This window comes from Micropterus dolomieu, linkage group LG19 (genome assembly GCF_021292245.1).
Source record: "Micropterus dolomieu isolate WLL.071019.BEF.003 ecotype Adirondacks linkage group LG19, ASM2129224v1, whole genome shotgun sequence".
Lineage (NCBI taxonomy): Eukaryota > Metazoa > Chordata > Actinopteri > Centrarchiformes > Centrarchidae > Micropterus > Micropterus dolomieu.
The window spans coordinates 33,441,090-33,452,862 of record NC_060168.1 but is presented as its reverse complement, the minus strand read 5'-3'; the positions used below and the strand labels follow the sequence as shown (position 1 = coordinate 33,452,862).

The 11,773-nt window shown below is 46.3% G+C and overlaps 1 protein-coding gene across 1 annotated transcript in view; it reads left to right on the top strand.

Moving 5' to 3' along the window:
* Positions 1-499: 499 nt before the first annotated feature.
* The window catches only part of arap3 (ArfGAP with RhoGAP domain, ankyrin repeat and PH domain 3), a 34,204-nt gene continuing 22,930 nt past the window's right edge, over positions 500-11,773 (top strand). Inside the window, exons 1-11 of the mRNA XM_046030795.1 lie at positions 500-658; positions 1,199-2,146; positions 2,671-2,711; positions 2,814-2,896; positions 3,134-3,201; positions 5,682-5,921; positions 6,528-6,597; positions 8,387-8,507; positions 8,951-9,135; positions 9,230-9,336; positions 9,662-9,861. Of these exons, the coding sequence (XP_045886751.1) occupies positions 585-658; positions 1,199-2,146; positions 2,671-2,711; positions 2,814-2,896; positions 3,134-3,201; positions 5,682-5,921; positions 6,528-6,597; positions 8,387-8,507; positions 8,951-9,135; positions 9,230-9,336; positions 9,662-9,861 (2,137 nt within the window). The 5' untranslated portion in view covers positions 500-584. The remainder of the gene's footprint in view (positions 659-1,198; positions 2,147-2,670; positions 2,712-2,813; positions 2,897-3,133; positions 3,202-5,681; positions 5,922-6,527; positions 6,598-8,386; positions 8,508-8,950; positions 9,136-9,229; positions 9,337-9,661; positions 9,862-11,773) is intronic.

Genomic DNA, 11,773 nt, shown 5'->3' with positions numbered 1-11,773 from the left:
CTGGCTGCTGGAGAGGACGCAGGTTTAAGTCGCCCCCTGCTGGCTGCTAGAGAGGACGCAGGTTTAAGTCGCCCCCTGCTGGCTGCTGGAGAGGACGCGGGTTTAAGTCGCCCCCTGCTGGCTGCTGGAGAGGACGCAGGTTTAAGTCGCCCCCTGCTGGCTGCTAGAGAGGACGCAGGTTTAAGTCGCCCCCTGCTGGCTGCTAGAGAGGACGCAGGTTTAAGGCTCTTCAGCGATATCTTCACCTGTGAGAGCAGGAAGTTGAGGCTCAATATGTTGTCTTATTTTTGCTCACCCTGACGTAGAAGATGTTGTGATGGATAAGACATGTAAAGGTGCCTCTTTAATGTAATAACATTACTTATAGCTGCATCCCGTTTTGTGAGTTCCAGGGTCCTGGTGATGTGCGTGACAACACCACTGTTTGGTTCCGGCGACACTTAAAGTGCAGCAGGAGGTGGTAACAGTCTAGTGTTTTGTTCTTGTCTCCTCCAGATGGACAGCTGTAGTCGGCGCCTGCTGTAGGGCTGTGATGGCCGCGGTGTTTCCTGAATGTGGAGGAGACGACGTCAGATCCGGACTCCATGTTGGTTGTCATGGCCTCGCTGGATGGAAGCACGCCGGTTGAGACGCTTCTGATAGCGATACACCTGGAGAGGTCAGAGGCTGGGGCACAACACAGACTCGACACAAAGCAGATCTGTGATGGAAACTCAGGACTGAGCATTACAACAGTCTGGTTGGAGTTAACAGGAACCACCAAAAACTAATGCTACCACTTTAGCATACACATTTAGCCTGTTGGCAGAGGTGACTGTGTGCTACAGTGTGTTAGTCAACATTTAGCATACACACAGCTACAACAACTCTTGCTAGCACTTACAAAGTCTCATTTCTTTAAAAAGACCCCTCAAAGCATTGTACTGTAATGCTGTACATGCTTTTAGTTGTTTGTTTTAAAGGGATGAAATCAAGCTCCTACATGGTTTGAATGTAAGTTGGTTTGGACAAAAAAATCGGCTAAATAAATTTAATGTAAGTAAAATTGTATGCTAAAGTGTTAGCATGGAGCTGACTGTCAGTCACCATTAAGTAACACATGCATACCATTGCATGCTAGTGCTAGCTAGCTAACTAGCTAGCTGTAACGTCCAACTTGCTGAATTGTTTAAGTTTAATTCAGGTGTTTTCGCTTCAGGTACCTGGACAGCTTCCGTCAAGCCGGCCTACTATTGGCCAGAGACTTCACACACCTGGATCATGATGCCTTGGTCAGCCTGGGTATAACCGCCACAGGACATAGGAAGAGAATCCTACGATTGGTCAGTCACATTCAGAGGATAGAGGGTCAAAGAGCCAATCAGAAAGCTGATCCCCCACGTGGCCGCTGTCAGTCTGTGACAGACATTTCTTCATCAAAGCGAGGTCACGGCGCTGCGTTGCCCCGACAGTCGGGACCCGTTAACTTTGAGGCGTCAAGGAACAGCTCGGCTCCGGACCTCGCCGCCATGCTGACCAACTCTGACAGCAGCAGACCCGTAGTGAAGCCGGTTCCCAAACCCAGAACTGTCTTCAATCGCCGCAGGACAGCACCAATCCACTTCTGTCCAACCCCAGACCCTGCACCGCCCCTACCCAGGAGGCTTTCCCAGGAGTCCATCTGTTTTACTGTGTTAGAGGGTTTGACCTCAGGGGACACGCCCACACCTGATGACAGGTTGACCTCTGACCCCAACGACAAGTCGACCACACCCAGCCGAAGAGCGAGCCAGACGGAGAGGAGGCGGCCCAGTCGTAGCCTGTCTCTGTCAGACGCTAGAGGGGTGTTGCCTCCTGTTCCCCCGAGGCTGAACCGTGGGGTCCCTCCCGCCATGTTCCAGGGGTCCCCGCCCTCTTCTTCTTCTTCCTCACCTGTGCGGACAGAGCTGACTTCTATTCCTGGGGGTCTTGACAACAGCAGGCTCCCTGGATTCTCACCGTCCGGTTCACCAGGTGGCGGTGGGATGGAAATGGTCTCTAATGAGATCTACTGGGGCACTTTACCTGGTTCTACTGTCCCCATTGGAGGGAGGAGTTACTGCAGCCAGCAGTCAGCTCCTCCCACTCCACCCAGACAAACACCTGACAGGAACCCTGAGAGGAACAGGTAGGTCACTCTGGAGGACTGGAGGTAAAATAGACTATACTTAAAAATAAATAAATGATAAAAAAAACAACCAAAACAGTGCTTCTAGGCCATTTAAATACATTTCAAAATATCCAAGAATACAACAATAAAATACAAGACAGTATTTCACATTAAAGAGCCTGACGGCTGCAGGCAGAAAAACGACTTATGATGCTGTTCAGTCTCTGAAAGTGCTCTGTGAAACACCTCTAAGGCATGAAGTGGATGCATATCACTGTTCATTATAACGTACAATTATTCATATCTTATAGGTTATGCAATATTAGACTATTTCATATTAATGAAGTTATTTGTTTGGGATATTTACCACTGAACATTTTGCCTACATGTGATGCCGGCAAAATGGGAGCTTGACCCATGCTAAGGACTAAAAGTCAGGACATCCATTGTGTCTTTAATCTGTCCAACCTGTTTAATGCCACTGAGTCACTGGAGTGTGTCTTTATCTACTGAAAGTGGATTTGTTCTCTGTGTGTTTTCAGTGGCAGCACTTTAAGTAACAACTCCTCAGGATCAGCCAGAGGTGAGTCCAGCCATCACTCTGAAACATAATGTGCGTGCCCAGTAAGAAATCTGCCCTGAATTTAAATCTGGATCCTGATTGTTGTTTTTTTCTGTTCTCCAGCTTCAACAGAAGACCCCGAGGAGGAGATCAGCCCGTACTGTGAAACTGTTTTCCAGACCAGAAGAAATCTGCTCACGTTTGAGGTGAGACGGCAGCACAAAGGCAAAACTGGGGGGCCTTGTAAAGATGCTTTTCTTCTTCTCTTCTTCCTCCTTTTTCTTTTTTCTTTTCCTCATCACAGAGATCTAAATAAAAAGACACCGGCTGGAGAAAGATCAGCTGCTAAACACTCACAATCTGCCGGATGTGGTTTAATGTGTAATCCAGGAGTAACATCTCTAATCTGTGATAACAGAAACGTTTCATATTGTCTCCTGCAGAGTGATAGAAACAGACTGGAGGAACGAGAGACGAGGAGAGGGGAGGAGAAACACGCAGAGGATCATGGGTAAGACACTAGCAACTCTTTTATCTTAGCTTTGTGTGAGCACATGTTTAAACGTCCCCTCCACACAAAAATGTGTTTTTCTTGCATTTGCTGAGAGTTTGCACCGGTAGTGAACGCTTTGACAGCAAACATGTGGCGGGAGCAGTTTCTGGATGCAAACCGAAGCCCGGAGCTTCCTCCTGCTATCAGCCTAATAATAACGTGACATTCACAAACAGAAAGGTTACAGATGACATCAGAGAAAACAAAGAGAAGACGGTCAAACATTTATAAAAAGAAATCCAAAGAAAATGCATTAAGAGAAAAGAAACACGTAAAGCGTTTGAATTACTAAATTATAAATATATACAGGGCGCGATTTGCTGGGGGGGGGGGTATGGGATTTCCCCCCTTCTGGTCTAAATATCCCTACCTCTGCTGAACAGTTTTCATCCCCGGTGGGGACAAAACTTATCCCCCCCTCAGAGCGATCTACTTCAATAGTGATGCAACTTTTCACAAAACACACAGTTCGGATCGATCTGTAGTTTTGTAATTTTAAAATGCGCTACTTTGGCTCTGATCCAGCTGCCTCTGTCTGTAGGTAATCACCAGGCGGGACTCGCTTAATGATTGGTTACAAGTCGCGAAAAATAGCCTATCAAAACTCACGAGACATTTGCCCCGGTCGCAGGGAAGGCAGTCGATATCACTGAAGCTGCAATAAACACTCTTTTCAATTAATAACACTGAAAGTGATGGCTTTTATATCAGTCTCTTTCCCCTTACCCAGTCACTGCACCCGAGAGAAACACAGCATGCATCTGTCTTTTCTGCGTTTTCACTGCAGCTCTGCATCGCTCCGTATTTATTAGGCCTACTTAAATTATAAACAGGGGGAGAAAACTTCTTAAAATTTCGCTATAAATCCACAGTCCCCCCCCCCCTCTGTTTTTTACACAAATCGCACCCTGAATGTACATATATAAAATTGATAATGTAAATATATACAGCAGATAGTAGTGCTGTCCCCGACTAAGGATTTACATAGTCGATTCAGAATCGTCAAGTCCTGCCTGTAGTGGACTGATTGTCGCATCATGTGTGTTTTTATGCGTGGCGACTGCCAGCCGAAGCTAAACTGAGGCTTATTGTTGACCATTTTCTCTCTCTCTCGCCTGCCATTCAGAGGAACCGCAGCTGCGTGCATGCAGCTGTCAGCAGCACGGCATGCACGCAGCTGCGGTTCCTCGTGGGTCTATTTCAAGTAGCCGGCTATTTAAAAACGATAAAATATTCTTTGTGTGGTTCATCAACGGTGATAAATTGTCCGAAAGGCCCACGAGGTATGGACGACTCGGCACAACACCAGTGAAGCTGGAGCTTTTTTTTCACTTTTTACATTTTTTCACTTTAGCTGATGCTTTTATCCAAAGCGACTTACAATTGCTGTACATGTCAGTGGTCGCACGCCTCTGGTGCAACTAGGGTGAAGTATCTTGCTCAGGTGGATGCACTGGTGGACTGCACTGGTGGATGGGTCACAGTGGGGGATTGAACCTGGGTCACTCACACCAAAGGCATGTGTCTTATCCATTGCACCATCACCACCCTACGTCTCTTCAGCAAGTGTTCCCCTTCTTCCACCGCACACACACTATTGAAAGTTTTATTCTTTTTACATGTTTATTTACAGCATTAAACGTTGAAATGTATATTGCAGCAGGCTGTATTAACTTATTAACTTGTATTAACTTATTGGGAGAAAACTGGTAGTTCTATGTAAAATCAGACTTTGAACACCCCCATATAGCCAAAATGGCGTGATCCTTGTTTCGCTGTGAAACTTCAACTGTGAGATTAACTGTTGAATCAGGCTCCGCCCATCGAGGCATCAAATCTTCGACTATTCGGGGTCAGCCCTTTTTATGACTTATCTACATTGTTATAATGTCAGATGTTATATATAAATGTAAACCAGTATCATCTGCATATTGTCTGACCTTTGGAGACCTGCAGGGTTTTATGCTCGGCACACTTTTATTTTGTTGATCTTCTCTTTAGATTAGGGATGCATTGATCCAATACTGATATCAGACCAATACTGACTCAAATAGTTGGATTGGGTGTTGATGACAATGGGCCCGATTTATTTTCAATTCGCACAAACTACGCGATGCATCAGCAGTTCGCCAGTAGACACGAACATTGTGCTAGGAGAGCTAACTTAGCATTTTGTTTTACAAAGTCAGGAAGTGATGTTTAAACCCAGCTGGATGTGACCTTACACAGAAAAGATAAATCTCATACAGCTCATTGATCGGGACTCAATCAATAAGCTGTATGAGCCCAGGTATTAGCATCAGCACTGAAAAAGTTGGGTCAGTGCGTCCCTACTTTAGATGGACTTCACAAACTGCAGTTTGTTTGATGTGTTGCAGCTGTGTAAACGTGTTCAGAGGACGTGAGAGCTTCATCTCTTCCTGTGTTTGTACCTTCAGCTTCCAGAAGTTCTCCTGGACGAAGCGTTTGTCTCAGGCACTTCACTCCGGAGACTCTCAGGGTTACAGCACCGTCGGAGAACCTTCACCCCCCATCCGCTACCTCTCCCTGCCCCCCCACGCCTTCCCCCCAGAGACCGACGAGGACCTGACCATCTCCCCCTACGCCAGCTACACCTCACTGACTGAGAGAGCCCCGCCCATCATCAGCGGCTGGCTGGACAAGCTGTCTCCACAGGGGTGCGTTTGATTTACACATCTGGTTAGACCAGGAAGAACAAAACAACTGGGGTGCGTTTGATTTAAATAGCTGCTTGAGGTGTCAACGAAGATCTTGGAGCTCCTCCCACATTTTAACCTGGCCAGTCACAGTGGTCGAATCAGAAAGTCAGTGACACAGCTTCCTGCGGATATGTGTGTGTGTTTCTCAGGGGTCAGAGGTCAGCGCTGGCTGTTCTGCTGCGTCTCCTCCTCTCAGCTCCTCCCTGTGTCTCCTCGCTCCTGAGGAGCTGTTTCTGCCTCATCACCTTCCTCTCCTCCTCCTCTTCCTGCTTCTCCTCCTCCTCCTCCACTCGGTGTGTTTGTCTGTTCCTTCTTTCCTCCTCCTACTGCTCTTTAAAACTATAAAGTTCTTTGGTAAATTAAGATCAGTTCAGACACAGATTATCAACCGTTGAGTGTTTTCTGCTGACGCTCCTGGAACTGCTGCAGTGTTTCTGCCTGAGTTCAGGTCTGATGACTCTAAATTACTTGTTATTTTGTGGGAGTTTTGAAACACTTGCGTGTTGTGTTGTAACAGGGATCATGTGACTGTCTCCAGGTCTGATTTGTGTTTATATTTTTCAGGAACTATGTTTTCCAGAAGCGCTACGTGAAGTTTGACGGCAAAAACCTGATGTACTTCGGCAGCGAGAAGGTACAAAGAACATGAAGTTATCTTATTATAACTGTCCTGATGGAGACGGATCTTCTGGTTCAGGTTCTCTCAAGTCTGCAAAGCAGAGGACACGAGACAGGAGCAAAGGACTCCCTTTAACTTATTCAATTCAATTTTTCAATTAAATTTTATTTATATAGTGCCAAATCACAACAACAGTTATCTCACAGCGCTTTTCATAAAAGAGAAGGTCTAGACCGTACTCTATGATGATATTTACAGAAGCCCAACAGTTACCACCGAGAGCAGCACTAGGCGACAGAGGCAAGGAAAAACTTCCTTTTAAGAGGCAGAAACCTCGAGCAGAACCATGACTCAGGGTGGGCGGCCATCTGCCTCCACCGGTTGGGGAGAGAGAGAGAGAGAGAGAGAGAGAGAGGGAGAGAGAGAGAGGGAGAGAGAGAGAGAGAGAGAGAGAGAGAGGGAGAGAGAGAGAGGGGAGGGAGGCAGCCTACAAAATATACACACAGAGGTACAGACAGTAAAGGTGATGTTGCTATAGACTAAATGAAAAACAGATATTTACAGTAGTGTTAATGATATTAATCGTAATGTTAATGATTATAATAACAATAATAACAATAGGACTAGTAACAATAGTTGTTGCAGCAGAGGGTGTCGAGCAGGAACACGGGGGCAGCAGGTGACCCGCAACCACAGATCCAGACTCCACAGCTCCAGAGCCAGAAACACCTGCAGGAAGTGATAGGAGGAGAGAGGAGAGGGACGAGAAAGCACAAGACTACCAGAAAGGGGAGAAGTTGTGTTAGTAACATGCAATAATGGGATAAGGTTGCAATGTTGAAGCCTCAAGTTTGGCATTTTGTCCGTCTCTTGGTTTTTTGGAAGCAGATGTGACCATATTTGGACGAGAGGGTGGAGCTAGCTAGCTTGGTTAGCAAGGTGCAACTGTAATTCACATTAAGTGCGATATTAGCTGGGATGCTAATTTTAGCTAGCGACAAACAGGCTAAAAACAAAACGTACTTACCCTACAAATGAGCAGCCGACTCCTGATGAGCTTTTTCAGCGGCGCTGGTTAAACGTACACAGAGCAGCAGATATGAGTCGCCTCTATCCTGATTGACAGGTCGCCATGGTAGTGACTTGCCAGTCAGCTTGTAGCCCCGCCCTAAAGCCTCCCCTGCTTCCTGGTCTCTGTTCCTCTAAATGGGACCATAATTTACTAAATGAACATCATGCTGTGTTGAAGAAGACTTGAAACTAGCGACTGAGACCATAAACTCATCAGGAAAGTGTTTACTGAGGGAATAAATCAGCTGACAAGTAGAAACATTTTCTCAGAGACTTCTATACAATCACACTTCTTTCTGCAGCCGCTGGAGTCGCCCCCTGCTGGCTGCTAGAGAGGACGCAGGTTTCAGGCGCTTCAGCAGCGACTGTGCACGCAGACACGCCGTCATGACCATTTAAACTTGTGCGCTGGTGTCTGCGTCGCTCTGCTGTTACACCGCCAAACGCTAGTTGGCGGTGGGGTTTCTATGTTCCACTGTGTTGACCTTCTCCGGCCGAGCCAGCTAACTTCCCTCTGCTAACTTGAATCGGGGTGGAATGCTAATCGTGAGGCTCTTCTAGACTTTCCAAATGTTATTGAGCGAATGGATCAAACTCTGATGAAGGAATGAGTTACTTTGTGCTCATAAAAATGTATCCACTGTTTTACTGCCGCTCATTCTGCTCCATCTCTAAATATATTGGTTTGCTGGGACACAACCTGTAATTAAATTGTTTTTCTCACCTGTTTCAGGACGTCTACCCTAAAGGAGTGATCCCATTGGCTGCCATCCAGATGGCCCGCCCAGCAAAAGACAATAAATTTGAAATTGTGACAACTCAGAGGATCTTTGTGTTCAGGACTGATAATGAAGGTGAAACAACTAAACACACACTTTAAGTCAACACACAGCCCCAGTCTGTTTAATTTATTCTGTTGCACCAATTTGTTCTTGTTAAATCTGGTAGAATGCTCTCACAGAAACATTCTCCAAAAAGTTTCACAAAAGAATACTTGAATACTTTAATTCGTGCGTCGTCCGACCTTTACCCTCAGAGACAGGAAGAAACACACAAAGTAGTGGAGGACTCTGAGCACTGCTGTAAAGCTCAGCGGGTCATGTGATCCAGCAGGGACGGACCAAAGAGCGACCAGCTAACCTGCTGGATTCAGACGGCTCTGATCCAGGTCTTTACAGGCCTGATAATGTAGGAGACAGGAAATAACAGAAGAAGAAGAGAGGACAGAGGGACGGAGACAGAGACGAGGATGAAGATGATGATGATGATGATGATGATTTGTGTTTCTGTGTTTCAGTGCTGAGGCGGCGATGGGTCTGCACGCTGCAGGAACATGTCAGAGATCAGCTGGTGTTCGGTCGGCAGCGCTTCGGTCCCGGAACACACTGTCAGAAACACGGCGTGCTGGAGCTGAAAGGGACCAAGTCCAAAGTGTACGCCGCCATCCACACGGAGCAGATCTGGCTCTACAAGAGTGAACAGGTGAGAAAACTGACAGGTGACGGTACAGATAGGCGTGCAGCAGCCGCCGCGTGCAGCAGGTTGCTGAATATATCTCTAACTTCTGTGTCTGCAGTGTTTTCGTAACGGGATCGGCATCACGTTGATCGAAGCTCGAGGAGCGACGATCAGAGACGGAAAACACAAGAGCTTCGACCTCATCACGCCGTACAAAACCTTCAGGTATGACTGCATCACTTGTACTGATCCAAATGTACAACAAGTGGAACTCGATTTATTGATTCACGTTCTGATGGTCGGGTTTTTTGGTTTCCTCCCGTTGATCTGAAACTGAGTGGAAAGTTTCAGTAGAAGAGGGTTCAGCTAACAACAGCGATGAAGATTTTTATTTCTCAGCTGTGAATCTGGGAACCAAACGTCCGTCTCTCTGCCTGGCTGAGCCTTCTGGTCCCTAAAACCAGCTCCTTTGGGGAGGGGGGGGGGGGTTCTGTCTTTAAAATGTCGCTGCTGTGTCGACCTCACCGCGACCTGTGCTCCGCCTCCTCAGCTTTACGGCGGATTCGGACCGCGAGAAGCGGGACTGGATGGAGGCGCTGCAGGAGTCGATTGCGGAGACTCTGTCAGACTACGAGGTGGCCGAGAAGATCTGGTCCAACCGGTCCAACAGGATGTGTGCCGACTGCAAGGCCCTGAACCCCGACTGGGCCTCCATCAACCTCTGTGTGGTCATCTGCAAGAACTGTGCAGGTAACGGACCTGGTTTAGACCAAGACTAATTCAACTTTGTTTATCTGATGCTGGCGGGAAAAACAAATCCTGTTAGAACCAGTAACTACTGGGAAGATCCCACAAGCTCCGTTCAGTTCAGTTTGATTTGTATAAAGCGCTTTAGAGTTCCCTCATTGCACTGATTATATAGAGCAGGTCCAGACCAAAGTCTTTAGTCGCATTTCCACCAAAAGTTTACTATCTAATCTACTTTTAAAGGGACTAAAAGGTCCTTCAGACCTTTGTTGTGTGTGTTTCCACCGCGATCTGAGGACCTGCAAAGATTAGGCAAATTAACCAACTGACGATGTTCTTACTGTGACAGACGCCCTACAGAGCGACGGACGGGTGTCATCAATTAGCAAGGTCACTATCTATGTAGATATGAACAGCAGAGCTCCATTCAGCATCTTTACCTCGGTGGTAATTCGGCTCCTGGTAGAAAACTCCTTAACAGAAAACAAACTCAGCAGCTAAACTGAGCTAACGTTGGCAGATCAGCTCGCAGCATCACGTCTGCGTTCGCCTGAGCGTCCTCCTGTTGTAATCAGCTGTTTGTTTTGGAGAGACGGACTTCGGCTCCTTATAGAAACCTCCTGACTGATAAAAACTCTGGACCCAGTATTTAACTCCATCAGCTGTTAGCTGTAAACACACCGCAGGACTCAGCTGCACACCGACTGCTGTTTCCAAGCTATAAATATAACGCAGACGCGTGATCTCAGGCCGACATCGGCGAGACTTGTGTGCTGTCTGTGTGTTGAAGTGATGCTGTGACTTAAAATGAGCAGCCTCTACTCAACCAATCACAAATGCTCCGCAAGGCAAGCCCCAGTTTCCATGCAGAAAAAAAAAGTCCCCGGAACTTAATTCAGACCCTGGTCCCTGCATTTGAAATGTAGTGAGTTCCTCCAAAGGTTCCTGAAACGCAGCTTCTGTCATATTATTACCTCATTTAGCTGACACTTTAACTAAAGCGAGTTACAGTTGCTTTATAAATCAGAGGTCGCACGCCTCTGGAGCAACGAGGGGTTTTGCTCGGGGACACATTGGTGGATGTTGCAGTGGGAATCAAACCCGGGTCCCCCCACCAGAAGCACGCGTCTTATCCGCTGAGCTACGACCGCGAGCAGCAGCACTCGGCAACACAGGCGAGGAAACCTTTCAAGAGGCAGAAACCTTGAACAGAACCGTGACTCGGAGGGGGGAGACTTTCTAACCTCATGCCCTAAATATTAAACATTAGGAGAAAAACACTTTGCAAACATTTCCCACATAAACCCCAAATTCAGATCAGACGCACAGAAACTCCCCCGTTTATTGGGAGATAAGCCCGAATGCCAAATCACTGCAGCAAAATCTGTCTCCTCGAACTGAGGACAACTAGCGGGAACTAGACTGATAAATACATTAAAAAATTGTGCTTTAAAATTTCCAAATTGTTATTATTTTCATTGTTTGTTATTTTAGTAATTGTTCTTTTGAAAATTGAACTCATTTTGGTTTGTTTTTTACAATTTGCATTTGATACTGATTTTTTTAGTTGTTTTTTCTTTATTGATCCTAAACATAAAATTACTTCTACATACTGCTGACCTATGGCACTCACGCGGACTTACTGTTGTTATTTTTATTTATTTATTTTAAAACACACAAACTTTTACTGATTTATTTACTTTTATTATTAAATGAATTGTTCTTTTGCATTATATTTAAAGCTTTGGCAGAATTGTTGTTTGACATTCATGCCAGTAAAGGTGAACTAAACTGAGAGAGAGAGAGAGAGAGCGAGCAACACCACAGGGACCAGCTCCAGGGTTGCATTGCATTGTGGGATTGTTAGCGTAGTAGTAGTCAGTGTTTTTAGTTTTTGATGGAACGACAGAGTGAA